The sequence below is a fragment of the Temnothorax longispinosus genome, chromosome 12 (genome assembly GCF_030848805.1).
Source record: "Temnothorax longispinosus isolate EJ_2023e chromosome 12, Tlon_JGU_v1, whole genome shotgun sequence".
In the NCBI taxonomy this organism is placed as follows: domain Eukaryota; kingdom Metazoa; phylum Arthropoda; class Insecta; order Hymenoptera; family Formicidae; genus Temnothorax; species Temnothorax longispinosus.
Window position 1 is genome coordinate 12,542,422 of NC_092369.1, and position 25,270 is coordinate 12,567,691.

At 32.5% G+C, this 25,270-nt stretch overlaps 4 protein-coding genes and 1 long non-coding RNA gene across 14 annotated transcripts; 2 read left to right on the forward strand and 3 right to left on the reverse strand.

Annotated features, from left to right (window-relative positions):
* The first annotated feature begins 347 nt into the window (after positions 1 to 347).
* Positions 348 to 3,408, forward strand: Shrb (charged multivesicular body protein shrub). The gene is made up of 4 exons (XM_071794728.1): positions 348 to 679; positions 2,136 to 2,313; positions 2,579 to 2,829; positions 2,987 to 3,408. Exons 1-4 carry the CDS (start codon positions 499 to 501, stop codon positions 3,040 to 3,042), a joined length of 666 nt encoding a protein of 221 aa, XP_071650829.1. The 5' UTR covers positions 348 to 498; the 3' UTR covers positions 3,043 to 3,408.
* A 243-nt stretch (positions 3,409 to 3,651) lies between these two features.
* LOC139822750 (uncharacterized) lies at positions 3,652 to 6,398 on the reverse strand. The gene is made up of 2 exons (XR_011734584.1): positions 4,126 to 6,398; positions 3,652 to 4,044 (listed from the first exon to the last, which is right to left on the reverse strand). It is a non-coding gene; the product is annotated as an uncharacterized lncRNA (long non-coding RNA).
* Positions 6,399 to 6,540: 142 nt separating this feature from the next.
* Hlc (putative ATP-dependent RNA helicase DDX56) lies at positions 6,541 to 11,146 on the forward strand. Of its 4 annotated transcripts, none has more exons than XM_071794719.1 (6): positions 6,541 to 6,800; positions 8,810 to 9,253; positions 9,344 to 9,603; positions 9,741 to 9,933; positions 9,995 to 10,299; positions 10,481 to 11,146. In XM_071794719.1, the coding sequence occupies exons 1-6, from the start codon at positions 6,660 to 6,662 to the stop codon at positions 10,839 to 10,841; spliced, it is 1,704 nt and encodes a 567-aa protein (XP_071650820.1). In that variant the 5' UTR covers positions 6,541 to 6,659; the 3' UTR covers positions 10,842 to 11,146. The 4 variants fall into 4 exon arrangements, with proteins under 4 accessions (XP_071650820.1, XP_071650821.1, XP_071650823.1 ...); XM_071794720.1 differs by lacking the exon at positions 6,541 to 6,800 and adding an exon at positions 7,045 to 7,252; XM_071794722.1 differs by lacking the exon at positions 6,541 to 6,800 and adding an exon at positions 7,286 to 7,307.
* A 217-nt stretch (positions 11,147 to 11,363) lies between these two features.
* On the reverse strand, positions 11,364 to 18,836 carry LOC139822739 (pyruvate dehydrogenase phosphatase regulatory subunit, mitochondrial-like). 7 transcript variants are annotated; one of them, XR_011734581.1, is made up of 14 exons: positions 18,206 to 18,836; positions 17,329 to 17,560; positions 16,782 to 17,045; positions 16,535 to 16,697; positions 16,129 to 16,413; positions 15,731 to 16,033; positions 15,502 to 15,641; positions 15,030 to 15,235; positions 14,624 to 14,765; positions 14,266 to 14,535; positions 13,847 to 14,019; positions 12,067 to 13,736; positions 11,881 to 12,006; positions 11,364 to 11,761 (listed from the first exon to the last, which is right to left on the reverse strand). XR_011734581.1 is itself a non-coding variant. In XM_071794714.1 (13 exons), the coding sequence occupies exons 3-13, from the start codon at positions 17,446 to 17,448 to the stop codon at positions 13,484 to 13,486; spliced, it is 2,319 nt and encodes a 772-aa protein (XP_071650815.1). In that variant the 5' UTR covers positions 17,449 to 17,560; positions 18,019 to 18,134; positions 18,206 to 18,345; the 3' UTR covers positions 11,364 to 13,483. The 7 variants fall into 7 exon arrangements, 2 of the variants coding, with proteins under 2 accessions (XP_071650815.1, XP_071650814.1); XR_011734579.1 differs by having other exon boundaries at positions 11,364 to 11,820; XR_011734577.1 differs by having other exon boundaries at positions 11,364 to 12,006.
* Positions 18,837 to 19,210: 374 nt separating this feature from the next.
* On the reverse strand, positions 19,211 to 23,855 carry LOC139822747 (uncharacterized). The gene is made up of 2 exons (XM_071794729.1): positions 23,696 to 23,855; positions 19,211 to 20,342 (listed from the first exon to the last, which is right to left on the reverse strand). Exons 1-2 carry the CDS (start codon positions 23,817 to 23,819, stop codon positions 20,059 to 20,061), a joined length of 408 nt encoding a protein of 135 aa, XP_071650830.1. The 5' UTR covers positions 23,820 to 23,855; the 3' UTR covers positions 19,211 to 20,058.
* Positions 23,856 to 25,270: the final 1,415 nt, after the last annotated feature.

The window sequence follows — 25,270 nt, forward strand, 5'->3', positions numbered from 1 at the left end:
ACTGCCCATGAAAACCTACTTTAAAGAAACAGCATATCTTTCATCTCACAAACAGCACCAAATATAGCGTTCTCACGCTATTAATTTAAATTCATTTATAAAATTGTCTTATTTATAGATGTTTTGCGAAAAGGATATGATCGAAAGATTTCTTTTTGTTGAACCTACAAAACGATGACAAATCAATGAGTCATGAAATACATTCTTACTAGCGCCTATTCACTGCACTTTCTTATCGCCCTCTCTTTTTCTATCATAATACGAAATGTACATTTTTCTTTTTTCGAGTGCAGAGGATACAAGATAGTGCAGTTAAAAGGAACAGATGTATGACGTAAGTCCGTATTTGTTGAGTTGAATATGAGAAGAATATGGCGACAGTGATCTCGTAGCAGTGGATAAGCTTTCGATTTCGACCTCGAAGTACGTACCAGTGTTTATCGTCGTGTGATTAGAAGTGTTTTTTTTAAGTATCCGATAAATCGGAGACGCGACACGATGAGCTTCTTCAGCAAGGTGTTCGGCGGCAAGAAGGATCCGGCTGCTCCCTCGACGGCCGAGGCGATTCAGAAATTACGCGAAACGGAGGATATGTTGATAAAGAAGCAGGAGTTCTTAGAGAGCAAAATAGACAATGAAGTGTTAATAGCGAAGAAGAATGCGTCGAAGAACAAGCGAGGTAGCATATATAACTTGTGCGTCCTTTGCAACTTACATACTTCGAGTCTGACTTTTACAACTGAACTGTCAGTTTGATTGATTGTTATGTGTATTTATCTCTTTCATTTGCGCTTTATTTGTCATTCTGAATTATTATCGTCTCTCTTATGCTTACATTATGTTTTTAAACGATGTCTACATTTAGTATAGTTGTGTGTCTAATTCAACTCGTCACTTAAAATTAAAAGCTATATATATATATATGTATATGTATATATATGTATATATGATATGTATATATATGTATATGTATGTATGTAGGATATGTATATATATGTATATGTATGTATGTATGAGGATAAGTCAATAATTATCTGGAATATATTTATGCAATTTATTGAAGCATCAATAGAGATTACGTTTATATATTATTTCAATATATTCTCTTTGGTTTTCAACGCATTTAGTTCAACATTTCACAAATTTATTTATGCTATCAGAAAAAAGTTCCTTGTTCTTTTAGCTACATATATCATTTCTTTCACACTGTGGTCAATGTTAAATCAAGGATTTCTTAAGACATTTTTGAATGAATCATATAAATAGTCATTATCTGAAACAAGTGATTACTAGAGACCGGATCACGGTGCCGTTTTTCCCATTCCAAGCGCGTGCTAGCAGCCGTGAGAAGTATCTTCTACACAGTGCGGTCTAGTGGTGTAACGTAGCAAATATATTTATTTATGTATTTATATAATTATTCTCACGACGCTCGGCCGCTAGCACATGCTTGGAGTGGGAAAAACGGCACTGCAATCTGGTCTCTAGTGGTTACCATCTGTTTGGTATACTCAAAGATGTCTTAAGAGATCAATTTACCATTGACCGAAATATGAAAGAAACAATAATGCACGCATGGCCAAGACTCAAAAATATTAATTTTCTGAAAGCATAAATAAACTTGTGGAATATCAAGTGTATTGAAAAGCAAGATGATTACATTGGAAAATAAGGTAAATATAAATCTCTATTGATGCTGCAATAAATTTTATTCCTTAAATTTTATGCTTTAATTACATTCTGGATACTTATTACTTCTTCGTATTCAAATAATATGTCCATGTAAATCCAAATATGTCGAAAACATATTTTTACCTGCTATAAGTTTTGCCGGCAGAATACAAAAGAATGTAATAAAATCTGCTGACAGAATACTTCTGGCAAATTTAATGCAGAAACCAGGCAGAATCTGCTGTTTTTATAATCATTTAAATGACATATTTTATTTGAAATGACAGATTCTGCTTGATTTTTATTAATAAAATTATGTCAACAGGCTCTGCTAGTAGAACACAAGCTTAATTAAAGACAAAAGTTGATGCCACAAATTGACTGACAAACTGTTAGCATATTGCTAACATTTTGCTTACTGGATATGATTTAATTAAGCATTAAGAATATTATATATCTTTTAGCTGCCATTCAAGCACTGAAAAGAAAGAAACGATATGAAAAGCAGTTACAGCAAATTGATGGCACACTGTCCACGATTGAAATGCAAAGAGAAGCACTGGAGAGTGCAAATACAAATACCGCTGTTCTTACTACCATGAAGGGTGCCGCAGATGCGATGAAGGCTGCGCATCAACATATGTAAGATTTTTACATTTTTACCATTATTAGTAATTGGCTATTTTTCAATATAATCTTTAGGTTATCTGAAAGTAATATCTTAATATAAGGTGGATATATTAAAAATGAAAAAGTTATTTCTTTAAATATGAAAATAAATATATAAAATATACGTCTGAGTTATATACAATAATTTATGTATTAAATAATGTATTTATATTTTTGTTATATTTAAATTACTTTTTTGTTATATATGTATTATATATTTGTTATATTTATACTATAGGGATGTCGACCAAGTACACGATATGATGGATGATATAGCAGAGCAACAAGATGTGGCTAGAGAAATTTCAGATGCCATATCTAACCCAGTAGCATTTGGCCAGGATGCTGATGAGGACGAGTTAGAAAAGGAGCTAGAGGAACTTCAACAAGAACAGCTTGATAAAGAATTACTTGGTATTGATACAACGACAGATGAACTACCAGCAGTACCAACTTCAGTTCCTGTTGCGCCAAGCAAAATTCGCACAAGTAACTATTATTCTTATAATGGTATAAATTTCTCATATTATAAAAATATAAAAATATGAACAATTGTGTCACGCATATCTGAAAAAATTATTATAATTTATGGCATCGATTTATGGTCTTAAATTAGAGTAATAAAATATTAAAATTTTATTTATAGAAGCTAAACCGGAAGAGGACGACGACTTGAAAGAGTTAGAGGCATGGGCATCGTAAAGTAATGTTAGAAGTGATGTTAAAATCAAAGATACAAGATGTTTTTAGATAAATGTAAATTGTATATTATTATCACCATGCATAAATTACTATATCATTAAATAATTAATTAATTAAATTAATTTTCTAATATGAGTATGCAATGCTAAGTTTCGTAAGCAGAACTTTCGAACAAAATTACTGAAGTTAATATTTAAGCTTGAGTAAAGATTATATTGCTTGTATTTTTATGTTGTGGTAAATATTACTAATAAGTGAAAAGAACAACAAACAAAAGTTGCTTATAATTACTGGCAGAGAAAGAGAGTAGCATATTTTATATTTACAGTAAATATATTGCTAATATACAATAAACGTTAAAACTTAGGAGGCAATGTTGAATACCCCAATTCATATGTAACATTTAAATATATATATATATATATATATATTCAATATATATATATATATACTATGTATATTACGTAAAAAAATATATCTGTTCTTATATCGGAAAAAATATAGTCTGTAAGTATATTATTTCTCTGAAAATATTTTGTTATTGTACATATACATAATCTAAGAAAGAATTTTCTTTCTTTAAATTGTTAAATACACATGGCCTTCTAATCTTTGTATAAATCGTATAAATATATTTGCTATAAATAAATTTCATCCAAAAATGTGCTTCAATTGATATCATCATTGGTTCAATAATGCGTTAAAGATGAGATATATAAATATTAATATATTCAATGAAGGATATACATCGAATATTTTAAATTCACTGAACGTTTTTTTTATTTCATTCTTTAGAGCCACCGCACAAGACTCGTACGGTCACGTAGCGTAACATAACGTGAGCCAACGCACAAGAAACGTATTGGTTAAGCAGGGCACACACACTTTTCGTAGAACGTAACAATAAGGTTTCGACCAATCGGGCTTTCTTCTTGAACTCATTCGCAATATTATGTATACACATATTTCGAATGGTCGAAATGCGTGTACGCTTCTGAAACACTATTCTTGAATATTCTTTTACAGTATTCGCATTAGGAAACATATATGTTTTTCAATGCACTGAATTTGAATTATACTTGCCAACATCGGAAAATATATGGTCCTATACATATAAATTAGAGTCCTATACTCCGTTCAACGAGAGATTGAGACCTCATAGAAGTTAGCCGGACAATTTCGACTTACGACATTTTTTTTTACGAATCGATTGTTAGTCGTTTGTTATTGATTGTTAGACTAATTAGAACGTTCGTTAGTTAATAGTTTTTACGTAATCACGAAAATAATTTTTAGTGTTAATTTAGCCGGTAAATATAGAATTCTTTACAATTTTCGATTCAAACCGTGGTTAATCGATGCGGAATCGTTTGTTAGTTCCGAATATACTATAATTAAAACGTTTGTTAGATCACGGTTTTGCTAAAAAAAGCGAAAAACTGTATATCGTTTAGCTGCCGGAGAGTGGGGGTGAGACGTAGAATATGTGGTGGTTTCGGAACGCATTACGTAATGGTTCATTAAGGCCTTCACACATAAAATCGCGTAAGGACGTAAAACGTAAGCGTAAGAAAATCGACCAATCCCAATCAAGTATTGCGCTGTACGTAATCCCAGTAGGGGAAAATACTCGATTGGGATCGATAGATTTTCTTACGCTTACGTTTTACGTCCTTACGGCATTTTATGTGTGAAGGCCTTAACCTGCCGAAACTCCGTTGGTTACATAGGTACCATAAGCAACGTTTACAATGTTAATAGCGAGTTCGCACAATATACAGGTTCCAAGATATTTGATTAGACGTATTTACCCCGTAGACGTTTTAGCCCCGGTCTCACCTACTTTCACGCCATTGGTCGTGACGATATTGGACTCCGTGACGATAGCTCGGTAATTTGCTGGATAAACATTATTTATCAATCAAATTGACTTTCATACGGCTCATTCGACGCGGAATCGTTTGGTGGTCACGAATATCGTCATTAAAACGTTTGGTGATCAATCGTTTTCCTAAGAAATAGAAAAAACCGTACTCTCACGCAGTAGATTTTCTGGGAAATTTGGGTTGACCACCAAACGATATCGATGACGATTTTAACCAAACAATAACGATTTTAATGACGATATTTGTGACCACCTAACGATTCTGCGTCGAATGAGCCCTATCAAAGTCAATTTGGGTGACAAATACAATTTTTCTGACTAATGGCACGGAGTCATACGACCAATGGCGTGAGCATATGGTTTTTCCTATTTTCTGGGAAAACGGTTGACCACCAAACGTTTTAATGACGATATTTGTGACCACCAAACGATTCCGCGTCGAACGAGTCGTATGAAAGTCAATTTGATTGATAAATAATGTTTATCCATCAAATTACCGAGCTAACGTCACGGATTCGAGTCATACGACCAATGGCGTGAGAGTACGGTTTTTTCTATTTCTTAGGAAAACGATTGACCACCAAACGTTTTAATGACGATATTCGTGACCACCAAACGATTCCGCGTCGAATGTGTCCTATCAAAGTCAATTTGGGTGATAAATACAATTTTTCCGATTAATGGCACAGAGGTTTGTCCGGCATTATGCGCGCATACGGTTTTTTCTATTTTTTGGGAAAACGGTTGACCACCAAACGTTGTGATATTCGTGACCACCAAACGATTCCGCGTCGAATGAGCTATAAAAAGGATAAATTAGTTGAAAAAAAATTATCCGGCTAACTTCACACCGGATATTTTATTTTTATTTTACAAAAAAACGGCTAACCACCAAACGATCAGACTAAACTACCAAAGACCATCAAACGACCACCAATCGATACCAATGAGGTTCCTCACTAACTTTTGCTCCCGCACAGGGGAGCCACTGTGCCTGGTAGCTAACGGCGCAAATTTCAAAGCAGTGAAAGAATAAAAAAGAATTGTGATAATGAGTGGCAAAAAATACGCAAAGTGGTCTGTGAAAAAATTAAAAAAAGAGCTCCGTTCTCGGGGAGCAAAAGTAACGGGGAAAAAGAAGGATTTACAAGATCGGTAAAATAGATCCTCAATATAGGTTATTATGTTTAATATACTCTTTACCCGGCGAATCAAATTGTAACAGAGTTATTTCAGTTAATGAATGCGAACAAACATTATCGATTGACATACAGTCATAATATTTTTATTACAATACTGATTTTTCCCATATGTTAACAATTGGTGTTTGAAACTCGCGCGGAATACTACCAATTTTGATATGGTGCTGCACTCTAATGCTAGCTTTCACTGAGGAATCTCATTGGGCGCGTTCAGCAAACCAAGCCGCTCAGTAGCAGTCGAACGTGATTGGCTCTTACTTTTAGAACCAACGAATCAACGCAGAGTGTTGATAAGACGAACCCAACAGTTGTGTCTGCTGAACGCGGCCATTACTAAACTGCTGATGATTGCTGATTGCTGCTCACTGCTGTTGCATTTCACAGCCCATGGCCACACCATGGCCCATGAAAACCTACCTTTATACTTGTGTGCTGTGACCACTGTTTACGCACGTGTTACGTGTTAAGAATTGATAAACTGTACGTTTAATAAAGTAATAAAGTTTAAAGTTTGAGAATAAAATGTAATTATGTCTACAAACAGGATGGAATTAAATGAAAAAACTAAACCAAAATCGAAAATGTCTACAAGCAAGATGGAATTAAATGAAGAAATTGAACCAAAGTCGAAAAATTTTCACGAATTAGAACTAGACGACAGAATACTAAAGGTAAAATCGATTTGACAGATTATAATGAAGCTGATGTCTTATGTATCTAGTTTAGACGTATTTTATTACGCAATATTATTTTCTTGAACAATAAGAAAGTTTAATCAGGTGCATTCAAGCCGGCAAAGGAGCTAGCTTGCTTACCAAGCAAAATGCAACTAACATAGTGGTACTATTTTATAACTTTTAGGGCTGGTTCTAGCCTGTTGCTAAACTACCTAATAGTTAAATTTTTTTTTTTTTTTAATTCAAATAAAGGAAAGACTGTGGGGGTAGCCCATGTGGTCATAGTAGCAAAACCGAAACTAGTTGCATCACATCAAAACAAAAGAGACTTCGATTAGATTAACATGAACGCCTCAATAAAAGCGTCCCAAACAGAAGTTAAACTGCGTAATATAAACTCGTAAACTCGTAGAACTTTGAACTCGAAACTGTGCAAGTGTATGAATGTATGTATAATTGTTCGTGTATGTCCGCGGTGTCGGGAACTCGTTATTGCCGTAGGTGCGTTAAGCCCAAGGAACTGCGCGGATCACTTCCCCCTGCGGCCCTAATAGTTAAATCATATGTATGTTTTTGTTTATCCTTTACATTAGGTAAAGATAGACATATGATTTAACTCCATATTGTCCTCGGAATAGAGGCAGGAGCCAATTAAACCAAAGATGATATGATTTAACTATTAGGTTTTTTGTTTTGCTTCTTTTAGGTTAGGAGCATTTAGCGCCTTCAACCCTGCCTTTGGGTTATATAGCGCATTAACTATTAGGTAGCTTAGCAATAGGTTGGAACAACCGGCCCTTAATAGTTTTAATGACAGTGTCGGTATTATTATATTGTGGTTGCGCGCAGAGTATAATATATGGTAAAAAAGCTGTACAACAACAATATAATAATAATGATACTGTTCTTAAGAATTATAGAATAGGATTATCATTTGTACATCATTAAGCACATATTCTTTTATAATAACAAACTAGAATTTTTGTTGTAGAGATTTAAAAATTATTATTACTATACTAAAAAGTAATTAGTACGTTCTCATTAACCACATATGGATCTTTCCATCTTCTGATAACATCATATTTTGTACTTTTGAAGATATTACCGCTATGTAAGTGAAAACTAGTAAAATGTAAGCAATATTAAATTTATAGCATAAATTAATCAACAGAGAACATAATATGCTATATAGCTAAATTGCTGCAATAAAGTAGCTAGCAATTTTTCAATACATTCGTTCTAGCTGCTTTACTTGCTGGCTTGAACATGCCTACTACAAGTATATATGTATAATTATTTGAGTGCTAAGAAGTGCAATCATGTTTCTCCTGTTTTATATCAGCGAATTGCACTCCTTTTCCATATTAAATTGTCAATTGTCAATTCTGTTGTTTTCTTCTATTATTATTGTTGGATATTGTTACTTTATATTGCAGAATAGTTTGATTTAGTAATGATTAATTAAATCTTGACAATAACTATAGAAATTGAGTGTACTGAAAAAATGAATCTATTATAGGGCTTGCTTGGTATTTTTTGCAAAAATTCTCTCATCAATCACTTTTGACACTCAAATGGTTAATCCTTGCCACCCATCTTTAGGATTTCATATAATCTATCTGAGTTGTTTTTAACTTTAACTTATAATTATTCATTTTATATTGAAAAAAGTTTAACATACCTACAAATAAAAAATTTTTTATATATAAACATTTTTATTAAAATTAAAAGTAAAAGAAAGTATAAATATTGCTATAAAAATAACTATTCAAAATCATTATTTTCAGTAAAACAGAAAATATTGCTATTTTTAGGTACATGGGGTCTAAAAAGACCTCAAGTGGGTGGTGAGGGTTAAGCAATGACAAAGATAAGTTTATAGTTGACAAATAGAAACATTGAGATAACGTAATAGCATTATTTTGTAAATATTACTTCTAAAATGTACAAGGCGATAAGTATAAGAATAATCTAAAAAATATATTAAAAAATAAATTTTATAGGCTATCACGAAACTAGGCTGGATGGAGCCTACATTAATACAAGAAAAAGCGATACCTCTGTTATTGGAAGGGAAGGATCTCTTAATTAGGGCTCGTACAGGTTCAGGCAAAACTGCTGCCTTTGCAGTACCGCTTATTCAGAAAATATTACTAAAAAAACGAACACAAGAGAGACAGGAGATTAAAGGTCTGATCGTTGCACCTAGCAAGGAATTATGCAAGCAAATTCATGATGTTATCATGAACCTAACGATAAAGTGCTGTAGGGAAGTCAGAGTGATTGATCTTAGTCTACAAATGGATTTGAATTCGCAAAAACTTTTACTAAGCGAAATGCCAGATATTGTTGTGGTTACCCCAGGTCGATTATTGCAGCATTTAAAAGCAAAAAATTTGATGCTGAAACATAGTCTTGATACATTAATAATCGACGAAGCTGATTTAGTATGTACTTATGTCATAGCATTTGTAAGCATTGCAAAGTCAATTTAATCAGATCATACCATTTAATATATAATTATATTATTGATACAGCTATTTTCATTTGGATATGAAAAGGACATAAAAGCTGTGTTAGCTTACTTACCAACGGCATATCAAGCAGTTTTGGCGTCTGCCACGTTGTCTGAGGATGTTCAAACTTTGAAGAAATTAATTCTGCACAATCCTGCAATTTTAAAACTAGAAGAGCCACCGTTAGCTCCTCCTACACAATTGGCTCATTATACGTTGGCTGCAGAGGAAAATGATAAAGCTGCCATTTTATATGCCTTATTAAAATTATATTTAATTAGGTAATTTTACACACACACACGCACACGCACATGCATGCACACGCACGCACGTTTAGTAGAGTATATAATATCTTCTAATAGAAAATTATTTTTGCCAATTACTGCAAATATATTATACTCTTTTAATTTTTTATTAGGGGAAAATCTATAATCTTTGTACACACTGTAGATAGATGCTACAAATTGAAGCTATTCTTAGAGCAGTTTGGTATTCCAACGTGTGTTTTAAATTCCGAGTTACCAGCAACCTCAAGATGTAGAGCGGTTTCGCAATTCAACAGTGGCGCTTACGACATTATAATAGCATCGGATGAGAAAGTCTTAGAAGAGGTATGCACATAATAAGGAATTGTACTTTGTATTATTTTATTCATATACATATCTCTTGTAGCCACATGTGATAAAACCGAAAAAAAGCAAACGAAAGAAAGACAAGGAATCAGGTGTAGCGCGCGGTATCGATTTCCAATTCGTGTCCAATGTAATCAACTTTGACTTCCCATTGGATTTGAATTCTTACATACACAGAGCGGGACGTACCGCACGCGGGAAGAATCAGGGAACTGCTCTTAGCTTTGTAGCTATTAGAGAGAGACCATTGATGGAAGAAGTTGAACAGGAATTGAAGCACACTTACAACTGTGAAAGTCTATTTAAAACCTATCAGTTTAAATTGGAAGAAGTAGAGGGTTTTCGGTACGACTCAATTTTTCTGATTTTATTGTAACATAATAAAATTTTGAAATTATAGTTAGATTTTTGTAGAAGAATATAGGTACCTTCTTTATCTTTTTTTAGTTATATATATTATTTAATTTTGTATAGAATTATTTTCGACGCTGATCTGTTTTATTTTGCGAAATTATGATGATTTCAGATATCGTGCGAAAGATGCTTGGAAAGCTGTTACAAGGATTGCCGTTCGAGAAGCGCGATTGAAAGAAATTAAACAGGAAGTTATGAATTGTGAGAAACTAAAAAGTTACTTCGAGGATAACCCGCGAGACTTGAAGTCATTGCGCCAGGACAAGACGTTGCATACTGTGAAATTGCAACCGCATTTAAAAGATGTGCCTGAATATATAGTACCACCCACTTTGAAAAAAGTCATGGGAATGGGAAGAAGGAAAAGAAAATTTGACAGGGATGCTGCATCATCGGGAGCAACGAGTGCTAAGTCGAGACATCTAGCTCGCGCTTCAAATCCACTGATAAGTTTACAGATACTAAATAAATAAATCTTTGTAGATTAATTTAATCCATAAGACCGTCAAGATTATAGTATGTGTACAATCACACATACCTATATGCAAAAATTCCACTAAAAGGAATTTGCTTTTTCATTTTTAATTCTGACTTCTACTATGCATATTTATAAAATTAAAATAATTAGTAAACATATAAACAAATATCTGTACATGATTGTATGCATACAAATTTCTTGCGCATCGACATTTTTCAATTACGTTGAAATTAATTTTTCAAGTAAACCACGATTTGTTTTCATTGTTGGAATATTTTTAAATAAAATATTTATGTATTACATTGCTTTTTGATTCTTCATATCAGAACTGCAACAAAAGATTTTATATCGTAGATTATATGATAATAAATAGATATGATCCTTATGTTAATATTTCCTATTAAGTTTTTCAAGATAGTTTGTATGGGTTTTTTCTAGTTTTTCTCATCTACTTATATAAAAAAAGCAAGATGGAATATAAATAAAATGTGTGAGAAGGAAATATTAAAATAATTAATTTTTTTACTAGATAGAAGTTTATTATTTTTCTAAGAGTTATACAAACACCACTTGTAATTTTTTAAATTATCTAAAAGATATTCTAAACTTGATTTAATCTAATTTTATTTAAATTTTTTATAACGAACGAGTGACTGCACTACTGAAGCCTCGAAACTTTGTGTATTACTTCAGGATTCCATGTTATAATTATCCAATCTTATTACGAGCCCAGTCCGGTGGAGATTGAAGCCTTACCATCCTTTACAATTTCCTCTTTTTTGAACGAATTTAGAGGAGTTCATGGAGCTGCAAGTATTACGTTTGTGACACTTTTGGGCTCATCATCCTTTTTCGCGCGCACGCGCCCCTCACTCTTCATCTCGCGAGTATCGCATTTTCGTCCATTCTGCGATCCTGCCGGAACAAAACTCTGTATCCAAGAATTCAAATCCGATGTGTCTTCTCTTTTGTGTCTAAAATTGTTCCATTTTATACATACTAGTTTTCTCCCAGTTCTCTTTATAATGCGTTACCTTCTTAATAAAGGTGATCATATTCTACTTGATGTTACTGTTCAACATTAGAAGAATAGTGGCATTATGTTTTCGGCAATTATCCAATTCTACTGATGTTATGACCTGCTCCCTTCTCTTTTGTGTCTAAAATTGTTCCATTTTATACATTCTAGTTTTCTCCCAGTTCTCTTTATAATGCGTTACCTTCTTAATAAAGGTGATCACATTCTACTTGATGTTACTGTTCAACATTAGAAGAATAGTGGCATTATGTTTTCGGCAATTATCCAATTCTACTGATGTTATGACCTGCTCCCATGTGATACAATGAAATAAAATGTTATTACATCTTCGCGTTGTTCTTCGTGAGGCAGAAGACACGTCTCTTGCTGACCATCTTACTAATCCTTTTGAGGTGTGCCATCAAGCAATAACTATTATATGATAAACTATTATTGGGCACAGTTATTTCTCTATTTATTTCTCCATATTCGTAAGAATTCAGAGATTTCGGAAGATTATAGATCGTATTGTTCCTTAGGAACATTTCAATGATGTATCGACACTTAGTAAATAGTATATTCGTTATATTTTTTGCATTTAATATTAAAAAAGTCGTAATTGAAGCTATTCTTATGGTAAAAGAATTGAGTAGAAATGAAAATAAATGATTTGAGAAGGGTGATTTTGACTTAAGTTCAACAATCAAGAAGATATTACTGTGCATCTAGTGGGACATGAAAGAAATTATGTGTTATGAGTTACTAAATACAGGAAAAATAGTAATTGCTAAGCGCTACCAACTTGTCGAAATGCCATTTACTGATGAGCAATCGTAAGGTCATTTTGCTCCATGACTTCACACGCAGTAAAGACGACAAAAAGTGTCATCTTGAGCTGGAAGTTCTCTCTTACGTGGCTTATTTGCCAAACAATGGGTCCTTCAGATTACCACTTGTTTAAGTCATTATGTCATTTGGCAAATACATATTTCACGACAGATGACAATGTCCGAAAATGTCTCGATATTCTATCGCCTCAAAGCCGTCAAGTTCCTATCACAATGGTATAAAATCATCTCGATAATAATAGAGAATATTTGGACAATTGAGCCTTTTTTAGTCTTTTTAAAATAAAATTTTGATTTTACCTAAAAACTGGAAGAAATTTATCTCTACAACCAATATTATAAATATAACGAAAATGTTACATTCAACATTATGAATAATCTATCAATACAGATTTGCAGCAATTTACACTTAAATAAGAGTCATTTCAGAAGATTATATATATTATATTGCTTAATAAATAAAACATTTTAGTAAAAGTTATTAATAAATAAAATTAATATTAAATTAATAGATATTAATTGATAATACTAAAATTAAATTTAATTATATAATATTAAATTTAATAATAATTAATAATATTAAAATTAAATTTAATTATATAATAATATTAAATTTAATAATATTAAAAGAAAGTTACTAATAAATTATTTTTATAACATATATTTTACGCGCGCGATAACATACAAGTTATAAATTATTATGCAGAACTACGAATAATATATTACTCATTAAATTCCGAATTGATAATAAAAATGATTAAAATATTTTTTTTAACATGAGACGTCACTTTGGTATGAGATAACCGGAGTAGGAATATATTTTTTGTTTAATTTACTGCTTATTGGTATGGGCAATGGATGGATATGTGGTTTAGCAGGAAATTTAGTCCCAGCGATATCAATTTCATAACATGTCGTTGGATCCATTATAAAGTCTGTTGTAACTGTGTTTGTCTGTTGTCTTTCTGCTCTAGGAAGACTAATAAATCCAAGACAAACGAGTTTCTCTGTTACAAAACCATAACTAAAAAAGTGATTATAATATAATAATGCTAATGATGATGCTATATACATATAATGCAGATAAATAACAACATATAAAATGTATGTTCAATAAATGCAACACATATTTACCCGGCCGATGTAACAGTACCAACAAATTCATCATTCCGATATAACGGTTCACCACCCCATGCCCACACATCCTTGTTCAAGTCCATGCCGTCAAGAACAAATAGAACCAATCTTCTTGTCACTCCTTGTATCTTCTGCTGTTGTAAAGCAGATTTGCCAATAAAATAGCCCTTCTGTAATAAAATTATAAAATATTTATTAAATTCATCGGATCTGACCCATTTTTGACTGTATATGTGTTTTTTTGTAGCTGCTCTTAACATTTTTAAATCTTTCAACTTTATTTTTTAATAGATTTGCAAAATACAAACGATAACACAAAAAGTTCTATACTTTATAAAAAAAAACTAACAATTTTAAATGTAGAAACATATGTGTGCAGAATACAAATAGAATAGGATTAATGCGGCGATATTAACATCTAACTTTACGCTGTAGCCGCTTCCAGCTTCGTACGGCGTGACATACGGTGTCAATTCTTCAGCCCAAAACGGAATAAATCTTTCTATTCTCATGAAACGTTGTGTGAGTACACCAACATCTCGTGCACCGTAGTCTTTGCCTACAGCCATTAATGTTGAATAAACGTGCAGCGCATATTCCGAAGGTATGTAGAGACAATAACCAGATTCACCCGTATGTGTGAATGCCATCACCATAACGTCCGAAGCATATGCAACGTTTACCGTCTACCATTTTGAATAAAGGATCAATTTGAGATATCTGTACTAAAATAAAAGAAATGATCAATGTGACGATTACGAAAAGTACTCTGACCTTATAAGTGAAGGGTGAAAGATTGATGTCAGAGTTAGATAACTCGGAAAGCAGATCAGTAGCTTTCGGACCTACTACATTGATCACTGTATATTTTGAAGTCACGTCATTAAGACCTACCGAATGGTCTGTCGGCAAATGTCTATTTTGTTAAATAAGGAAACATTTATAAAAATTATATTAATAATAGAAATAATGCTTATATATTTACAGAAAGTAAAGAATAATTTATAATAGTAGCTTTGGAATTCAAATGAGAAAATCAATTCTTAGTAAAAGAATTTCTTTTTAAGAATAAAAAAATCTAATACGTTTATTATTGTATTTTTTAATTTAAAATTGAATTTCTCTTTGATTCCAAACTAATATCTGTTTGTTTTATTATAACCTGTAGAATAGCACTTACCTAGACATCCACTGATAAATACGTGTCTGCTGTGACGTAGGCGAGACCATAAAATAGCTGTTTTGTCCTTGTCGTACCAACATACAGTCATTTTCATAACCACCTTTCTCATTTTGCATTCCTGTATGAACTATTCCGCCAACTGATATATTAGCATCATTAGAACACAACTGTTGCAGGTAGTCTACTACCTCTCCATGACTAGACTACAAGAAAATTAATTATTAAAAAGATAAGATAATAAAACGGGGATATAATTAAATCTGTAACATTAGAAACCGTATGTTTGATCAAATTTTGATTAATTGGACTTATGTTATTATTGCATACTTTTAATATACTTCAAAAAGTAAATTTTGATCATAAATGAATTTTAAAAAAGATTTTGATTTTTGCAGAAAAGAGCGAGGAAAGGAGAAAAATATTTAACATATATTTCGCATTCATTGATTTTGTTATATTAATCACTTACTTTGATTTCGATTTTCGAAAATGAGCTCATATCTATTATTCCGACACCTTCTCTGCACGCTTGAAATTCGTCCTTTATGAAATCAAAGAATTTTGGTTTATAAAAGCTACCTTTGGGCATAGTCGGCTTTTTCTGTCCTCCTATCAAATATAAATAAAAATAATATAAGTTTTATAATATTTCAACGATATGCTTTGTTTCAGAAGATTTAATATTTTAAGGAACCCACGTCTATAAGTAGGATCAAAGTAAAGTGGACGTTCGTAGGCCATTTTTACACCAAAAATTGCACCGCGTTCTTCTAGAACGGAATATAAGGGTGAACAACGCAATTTACGAGCGTATTTATACTCAGATTGATGAGGATATAGTATAGCATAATTTCGGCCAACTACTTCCTTCATTCGCTGCTGCAGGTATTGTTTATTGTTGTGTAAATCTAGAAATCTTTGCACATTAAACGGGAGCACTTCCTGTGTCGATTCACCATTTATTAAAGATTCAGCGATTTCTTTACCAATTCCACCAGCACCTTTTAAAAAAATATATAGTAATATCTCAAATTTATTCATATGAGAAATGAGAATGGATCAAGGAACTCAGAGACGTTTTCAAAATCTTGCTTACCTTGTAATGAATTGCCATTCATCCCAACGGCAACAAAATAGTTCTTTACTTCAGGACTTTCTCCTAATATCCATCTACCATCTGGTGTAAAATTGTCAGGGCAATTATATATATTTGGATGTTTTATTTCTTTTAAGATCGGTAATCTATGTACAACTTTTTCCCATAATGGCTGCCAATGAGCTAGATCACTTTTTACGTGTTTTGTCCAATCTTTTGAAGGAACTCGACCGCTGCCAAACGCTGGTTTTGCATCAGGCTCAAACCAGCCAAGTAAAAATCCACCTGTGGAATTATCAATTACAATATAAATAACGTAGGTGCATCCTAAATATAACATATACCTTCATATCTTTAATTCATCAAAAACATTTAATACAATATAGAAAATATGGAAAAGACATACCTTTCCATTCTCTCATATATGAGTATGAGTCAAAATCTCGTATATATGGTAAAGATGTACTGATTTCTGACGACAAAGGAGATACGATTGCATATAAATGTTCTGCAGGATATGCAGGAATTCGAACAGGTGGTGTACATTTTAATCCTAACTCACGGGCCCACTATGGAGTTAACGAACAAATATATTACATTAATCATATTGTAAATGCTATAATTGCATTTAGGATTTTTGCAAATATACCTACCATCCCAGCACAATTAATGAAATACTGGCAGAAAACAGTACCATATTCAGTCTTGACACTTTTAACAGCACCTTTTTCAGTCTTTACCTGTTCTACACGACAATGCTCGACATATCGTGCTCCTCCTTGCTTCGCTAATTTTGCTAAGACTTCACAAATTGCAGTTAGATTAGCAACAGCATCTTCTGGTACCCAAATTGCTCCTTCTATATCCTCAACGTGTAAGTAAGGATGTAATCTTTTCAGTTCTTCTTTGCCCAAGATCTATAATGTATTAATATAATTTTATAACTAGGTAATTCTCAACAATTACTACATGCTATATGTTATGCTTTACATTATAATTTAGAATATTACAAAGTATAAATAATATTATACAGTAGAAAGTGTTTACTAATTTCATAAAATTGATTTTTTCTCGCAATATTGTCTTTTCATAGAGATTCACAGATTCATACAATATATAGTCAATTTATTCAAGCGTGAAGTTAAATTATATTAAATTAGTATCAAATCAATTGTGATCAATAATAAAAACAATATTTACTTCACAATGCAATCCAGTTGGTACATTATAAGCCATTCTCCTTTTAAGGGCCACCATTCTATCCTTAGACTGAGCCAAATTTATACTGCCATATTGCCTCAATCCTATGTCATAGCCCATTTTCTGTAGCTGCTGATATAACTTGATGCTGTATGCAATTAAGTTCCTGCGAGAAATTGGCTTGAAGAGCCCAAGTGTACCAGATCCAAAGTGTGAGGATCCACTGCCAATTCTATAATCAAGTGATTGTCTTATCATTTAATGGCTATAACTCAGATAGCTAATTTGCTAGCCATTTCTGACAGAATTTGCTGCCAGTACTGCTGCTGACATACTGTGGATAGCTTGCTTATTGGGTTTGCAACCATTTAAATGATTAGAAAGCAGCAGAGTCTGTAAGTTCTATTAGCAAAACTCAGATAGCCAAATTTGTCAAAAACAGATTTTGAAAGTGTCTACTATAAATTTTGTTGAGATTGCCAGCAACAGAATCTGCTAACAGAATATAATGACAGATTGATTACAGAAATTGAGCATAATATGCTGTTTTGTAATCATTTAACTAATGTATTTTATTTAAATGTTTCTAAAATAATAGATAAAATATATTCTATTTAATTTATGCCAACAATCTACTGTCAGATTATGTCGGCAGGCTCTATGGATAAAACATGAATTTAATACTGATACCATCGACATGTATAGACTACGTGATCCCTATATAAAAGCCTTCAAAAAGTGTCCGGTAGAGTTGACCTCTACCTCGTACCCTCTTTGTCTGTACTGTATTAATATTTTTTGGTTTACTAGAAAAGTAATTTTGCGAGTTACGATTTAAGTTCCAAACATATAAACTACAAATTAGGCATAGATTTACGTGTTTTGCTCCAAGACGAGGACATCGTTCCATCCGTTTAGTACTAAATGATAGGCGACCGAATTGGCGACAGTTCCAGCACCGGCGATGACGATTTGTGATTGCGATGGTAGGTATGGTGGATCTTCAGACGAGTGACCTTTCTCACTGGACAATGAATTACGACTGGCGTCCGTTGATTGGCATCGTAGGCAACTCTCATCATTGTAGGTTATGTAACGCACACTGATTACCGAGCTCTTCGCTCTTAAACTATTTTTTCCGAACAAACACGCGCGTCTCGAACAGAGTAGCCTCAACATTAAACGCCGCTGAGCGATTCAATAGCAGCACAAAACACGTGTGATTCGTTTATAACTTGTGAGTTCAAAGTTATCAGTCCGAATGATGTTTCCCGTTGAAAAGAAATCGACTCAGACTACTCCGAGTAGTCCAAGTCTGAGCCGAATTGATTTGTTAAACGAAAGATGGTATGTAATGTACATGCGACAAACTTTGGAAAGGACTCCTGCATTTTATGCCTCGTGATTAAGACTCTAAATTATAGAATACACATTAATAAGATTTTAAAAACACGAGACTTTAGTTTGCTTTAGTTTAGTTGTCTATTTTTATCGTATTTAGAATATATATATATATATAAACACTATATATAGGGGCTGCGCGCGCACAATGAAAGGAATAGAGAACAGGGAATTGGGAACAGTTCAATATATTAATATATGAAATTTATTAATATATCCTATGTACTTTATTACCACAGAATAGACGAAGGAATAGCGCTAAGGAACAGTGATGAAATTTTATTTTATATTCTGCCATGCATATGTTAAATATTAAACTGTTCTCTATTCTGTTTCCTGTTCGCTATTCCATTCATTGTGCGCAGCCCCTAAAGGACCAACGTAGTTGGCAAACTATAATTAAAAATTATTTATAATTATCTTTTCCAATCGTTTGGAAATTATTGGGAGAAATTTAGAAAAAACTCCAGAATCATTTGGATAAAGTGTCAAAATATATTTTATTGTTTATTATACTACTCTATTTTAATAAAAATTAATTAACAATTAAGTAAACGATATCGGAAATAAGTTGGGGCGCTGGAGGTTCATATTTTTTAATAAACAATAGCTTAAACGATTGCTCCTTAAGGTAGCTAGTGCATCAGCGAAATCGTAAATTTTTGATTGGCATGAAACTATAATTTTATTCTATAGGGCATTATACGTGATCGAAATATGTGATCGAAATATGATCGAAATATGATCGAAATACGTGATTGAAATATAAATAAGAGTATGGCATATTGTCGTCTATTTTTTTTTCTCAAATTTAACCCTTAAAGTGTATACGTTTTTTCAGTACCTTCTAAGTGCATACGTAGATCTGTCACATTCAACGCTATTTTTCCCTACCTTAAAATGTTTTTAAAAAATTTTAAAAAATTTATGAAACATCTGTCTACATTGTAGTTGACGATTTTATAGTCATTTTGATAAACATCGTTTATTTAATATCTTCTAACAGGCTTGCAAGTTTTACAGTTACGAGCAGATATCATTAAGGCTCGGACGCCGTTGACCCGCACGTATATACGTTAAGGGTTAATTTGCTACAATTTTTTTTTAATTATTAATTACTTGGATATTATACTTTTCTATGCCATTTTTATTGAGAAAAATCAAACACATGGCAGTTAAAGAGTTTATAGTAAAAAGAACATCTGACGCATTGGGATTACCCTTGTTGGGATATTATCTGATAGGGAAATTAAACAAGACCGATTTGTAATATAATTTCAGCTTTGCGAAAATTTTGAGCCCCGCTCCTTTTTGTTCTCACGCACTTTCTTATAATTCCGTATGATGGGATGGGAATCTCTTCAGCACCGCGTAATAAAGATTATAGAAGGCGTAGAAGCTAACAAGTAGAATCCCCATAAGAGCCAATCCGAACATCCAGGACAGGAGATTGTCATCTATCATGTTAGAAGTTTCTTTCCTTTTTCGGGCACTGATCTCTCCCAGCGTTGTGCCTCTTCGCTCTTTCATAAGTTTTTTCATATTGGCAAGCTTCTCCCGTAACTCATCTACAGATTCGGCGATTTCTTCGATTGATTCTCCAGCAGGTAGATCTGCAATTTATGTGAGTACGATAGTATTGCGTAACAATGAAACATTTTTGCTTAATGAAATACATATAATAATCATTAATTAAAACCTTTTAATTCAAAATTTAGTTAAATAATTTTCAAGGAAGATATATACCTATAGACGAGTGATTTATTTTAAATATTTATTTTTAATATTTCAAAAACAATGCATGTATAGTGAAACAATGTTAAACTAAAGTTGCTTGTAAATATTCTTATTATATCTACTATTTATTACAAATATTATGATCATTGAAAAGAGAATGCTTTACAAACTATTTCACGTTTTACATCAAAATATATTATGATAAAATGAAATATATAAAGATAAGGACGGAGGATAAGATAAGGAAGGAATGATCCGAAGGACATCCATAAGACGCCCTTTAAAGATATTGACGATATCCACAGGCCATTCATTTTACATCCTTCGGACATTCTATGGACGTCCACGGTATATCTGTTTATGAAATTGGTGGATATGCTTTAATCCCTAAACGTGTCCACGGGATATTCGATGGACGTCCTATAAACGTGATGAAAGGGAACATCCGGAATTGTAATTTATAGGTTGTCAAGGACATAATACTGAGTAACTTTTCCTTATAACTTAATCGGCGGTCGCTTTTTATTAAAAAGTTATTAACAAAAAAAAGTTTGGCGACCTCACCGATTTCAATGACCTTGATATATGTTGTCAAGGTCATGACCCCGAGTGACCTTCAGAAGGTTTTAGCCGTTGCTTGTTATTCGTTAAAAAGTTATTAACAAAAAAAGTTTGGAAAATACGTAGATTAGATGACGCGCTTTACAAGTATTTAACTGTTTAAAGCGCGTCACTAATCTACATAGGTTAGATGACGCGTTTTAACAGTATTTAATTGTTTAAAGCGCGTCAACTAACCCATGCGTAAACTATTTCGAGGCTACCGCACCTCCCCCGATAGCAATGGGGGGGGGTGTGGGTGAACCTCGGTTCGCGTGAAAAGTATATGCGTGAACTATTTCGGGGCTACCGCACCTCCCCCGAAAGCGGGGGGGGGGTGTGGTTGAACCTCGGTTCGCGTAAAAAGTGTATGCGTGAACTATTTCGGAGCTACCGCACCTCCCCCGAAAGCAGGGGGGGGGGTGTGGGTGAACCTCGGTTCGCGTAAAAAGTGTATGCGTAAACTATTTCGACATATATATTAGTCATTTATGCCTTCCAATACTCAAAATAGCTGCTATATTTTTCAAACTTTTTTTGTTTATAACTTTTTAATAACCAGCGACCGCCGACTAAGTTATAAGGAAAAGTTACTCAGTATTATGTCCTTGACAACATATGTCAAGGTCAAAGTAATCCAAGCTGTGTAAGTTATTGTAAACTTTTACCAAATATACAAAGCATAATACGTGCCGCTACACCACTGACCATTTCTGAAACTATCTTTTGTGACATGATTTATATTCATTAGCAATACTAGCATAGTTTTGATTTTATTTATCAATTACGAATGCTTATTACTCGTTGATAGTCTTTTTTTCATAAGTTTGATATATAATTTTTCCAAAATGACTTGTTTATTGGTAAAAAAATCTGTTTCCTCCAAAACTGATGCCATAGAAAAATATGGTTTCCTTATGGAAGCTCGTTTTCGTGATATTATTTCCATTCGTTATGAAAAATTAATAATTTTTCAGTAATTGTGACTTTTAGAGATTTTCCTATTTATTCCTATTTGTTTGAATAACCGCTAGTAATGGCCGACAACTGTGCGGCGTTCTCTATTGGCTGTGAAACTCATGATGCGCATTGCCTCACCTTATTTCCTTCCACCATGAGTTAACTATAGAGTTTCAAGTACTTACAGCTGTTTTGTGCTAGTCAGCTATGTTAGGGCCATAAATTAGACCTTCTTCTTCATAAAAGGCTTTTAATATTGTTGATTCGTCCTTTCGTGTGATTCGAGCCTCTTTAGTACTTAGGCGGACATTGTTTTAAATCGCTGGCTGTTGCGATAATCAGCAAATAATTTGGCTTGCAGACAAATAGTTACACTTTTTGTTGTCATTGTTTTAGAATTGCATTGAATTTTTCATTAAAAATTTCGGCGGCTAGATACGCAGAAATTTTAATTGTTTTGTAACCACAATAAAGGTGCTTAGGCGCGATGCGCCAAATTGAGAATTGAAACACTTGTTGTATTTTGCACTTACACACACAATACAGAGGATATTGAAATACTGTCCTCTTCATATCTGAAGAGCTGTCCCAACTCAAATCCGAAGGAATGCGTTACGCGTTCCGTTTTCTACCTGCGCATCCTCGTGCGCATCTGTTAGGTCGTCTCTAATCTCGGAAATTTTTCGAATTTTGACATAATATTTTAAGGATATATTTTAAAGACCTCCATCTTTCAAAATATGTATAAAATTGATTTTTTGATCCGACAACCGAAAATGTAGTCTTAATTAGAATGAAACAAAATCAAGCGGTTTCACGGACCGAAGTGTTAATATATAAACTACTAATATATATATCGTAATATCGTAATCTACTATTATCGTAATATCCAAAAGTTACACGACTTTGACACAATAGGCCCTATATTAATCATAGTTAAATATCTTTTTAGTCATATATACTCACAGCAAATTCTTTTTAAGAGATGAATTAGTAAGAACATATATTTTGCTTAATAATTGATTGCGCTAAACAAATTTCTCCAATATACGTCATATGTATATATGTATATCGTAGTTAGAATATGTCAAAATAAATTAAAATAGCTTTTTTGCAACTTTAATATAGTTTGATAAAGGAAATCGTATGCAGCATTTAAAAAATTATGGGAACCATTACCCTTATTCTAAAAAAAATCATTTTTTGTTAAATTAACAGTGTAATAGGCATTTTACACGATAATATTAATTTTAAAAAATAACTTTCGAAAATTCTTAGTTAACACTTTATTTTTATATCAATAATTCTGTCTAATATTAATTTATTTTAAAACTAAAGAAATTGAAGTGACTCATTTTTCAGATAAAATACTTAATTAAAAAAATTTGTCAGCTAAAGTGCAATCTTATAAGAGAAATTTTTATTGTAATACTTAATATATTTGTAGTATTTAATAATTTAATCTCCAATTAACATCTAATACACTTCTCTGATTTGTTATAATGTGTATCGTCAATATACTTCCGATTACTGGTGTAGTTTTATGCGGAGGATATTTGAAGATGTTAATGGTCGTGTCTCGAACGGTTAATGTGCATTATCCTTTCTTAACTGACTTTATAAATGTTTAAGCAGTCGGCATAAAAATCGAGAAATATCCTGAACTCACCGACGCCGACAGCACCTGGCACGCAGGTGTGTGTTTTGGTTTTCATGATGTTGCTAGATGACACGTAGTTTGACGATTCCGTCTTTTGGTCCAGAGCGTAACACGCGTATTGATCATTCAGCATCCCGCGGCATAGCGCAGTCTCTGTGCACCATATTGCTAGGATTATCTAGTGGCACGTCATTGGACAACCACATTTCCCGCGATATCTAATTTCAGTCCGATATATACTAGCAAAATCGTGAAAAATCGGACAAGTTGTAGCTTGTCGGAAACGAGATATATATTCATATTGCATAATAATATAATGTACAAGATATATTTAATAACGAACAAATATAACAAACCAATGTTGCTTTTTTCTATTTAGTAACAACCTCTCTAATATTATTTTTTGTTTCCTATTTAACTCCTTTTATGTCCTTATAGCACATACATATATGTAACATATATTTTAAAAATTTTTAACTTTGCTTGAAAAAATATATTAAAATGTATGTTTTATTTGGAAAATTCAGTGTTAAATTGCAAGAAAAAAATTAATCTAAAAATTATTTAAAAATTGCTTCCTCATAGAGGAAGCTTTGTTTTCGTAAATTTCGTAAAGTTTTCGTAAAGAAGAAACTAAAGAAAAGATTGTTTTTTGAGTTTTTGATGCTAATATGTTCAGAGTGTTCTAAAACGTCGAAATATTGCATTAAAAAAATGTTCGTATGTGTGTATATGTGTATGTGCAGATTTGATGTTGTGGTTGCTCTAACTTCCGCAAATATTGAGATATCGGGTTGTTTTTTTTTTAATCGATAGAGTATCATTCAAGGAAGGTTGGTATTGAATTTGGCGATGATCAGTAAAGGGGTTCTTTTTTAAAAAAATTTTGAATTTTTTAAGAAATGTCTGTGGTCGCTCTAACTTTTGTAAATTTTGAAATATTGGGCTATTTCTAACTTTATTATATTCTTCAGGTTTTTCTACCCCAATTTCATATATAATTCTTTAAAATTTGGCGAAGATCGATGAAAGAGTTACCGATTTCTGCTCAAAAAGTTACATGTAAGTTGTATATGTAATTTTATATAAAGTATCATTTAAAAATTATTTTGAATTTGGCGATAATCGGTAAAAGAATTCTTTCTTTATAAAATTTTGAATTTTTTGAGGATCGGTAAAGGAGTTACCGATTTTTGTCTAAAAAGCAAAAGTGGACAAGTTATACATGTAATCTTTATGTATAGAGTATCATTAAAGGAATTACTTTTTAAGGATTACTTTTTTAACTTTGATTTTTTCATATCAGGACAGTCTCCGTTTGCACTGTTTGATTCTTGAATCAAATCCTACTTAAAACTTAACAGAGATATCTAATTCTAAATAAATATGTGATTATATTAAGTAAATATGTTGTTAGGAGTATTCAAGTAAGGCTTTTTAAATATGAAAAAAAAAATTTTTTCAGTATAATATTATTAACGTTTTGTATAAATTGACATATGAAAAGAAAAATTGGATTAAAGATGGCGAATTATACTGTTGGAGGTGACGGGGAAATTAGGGCAGCGACGCGAAAAGAGAACG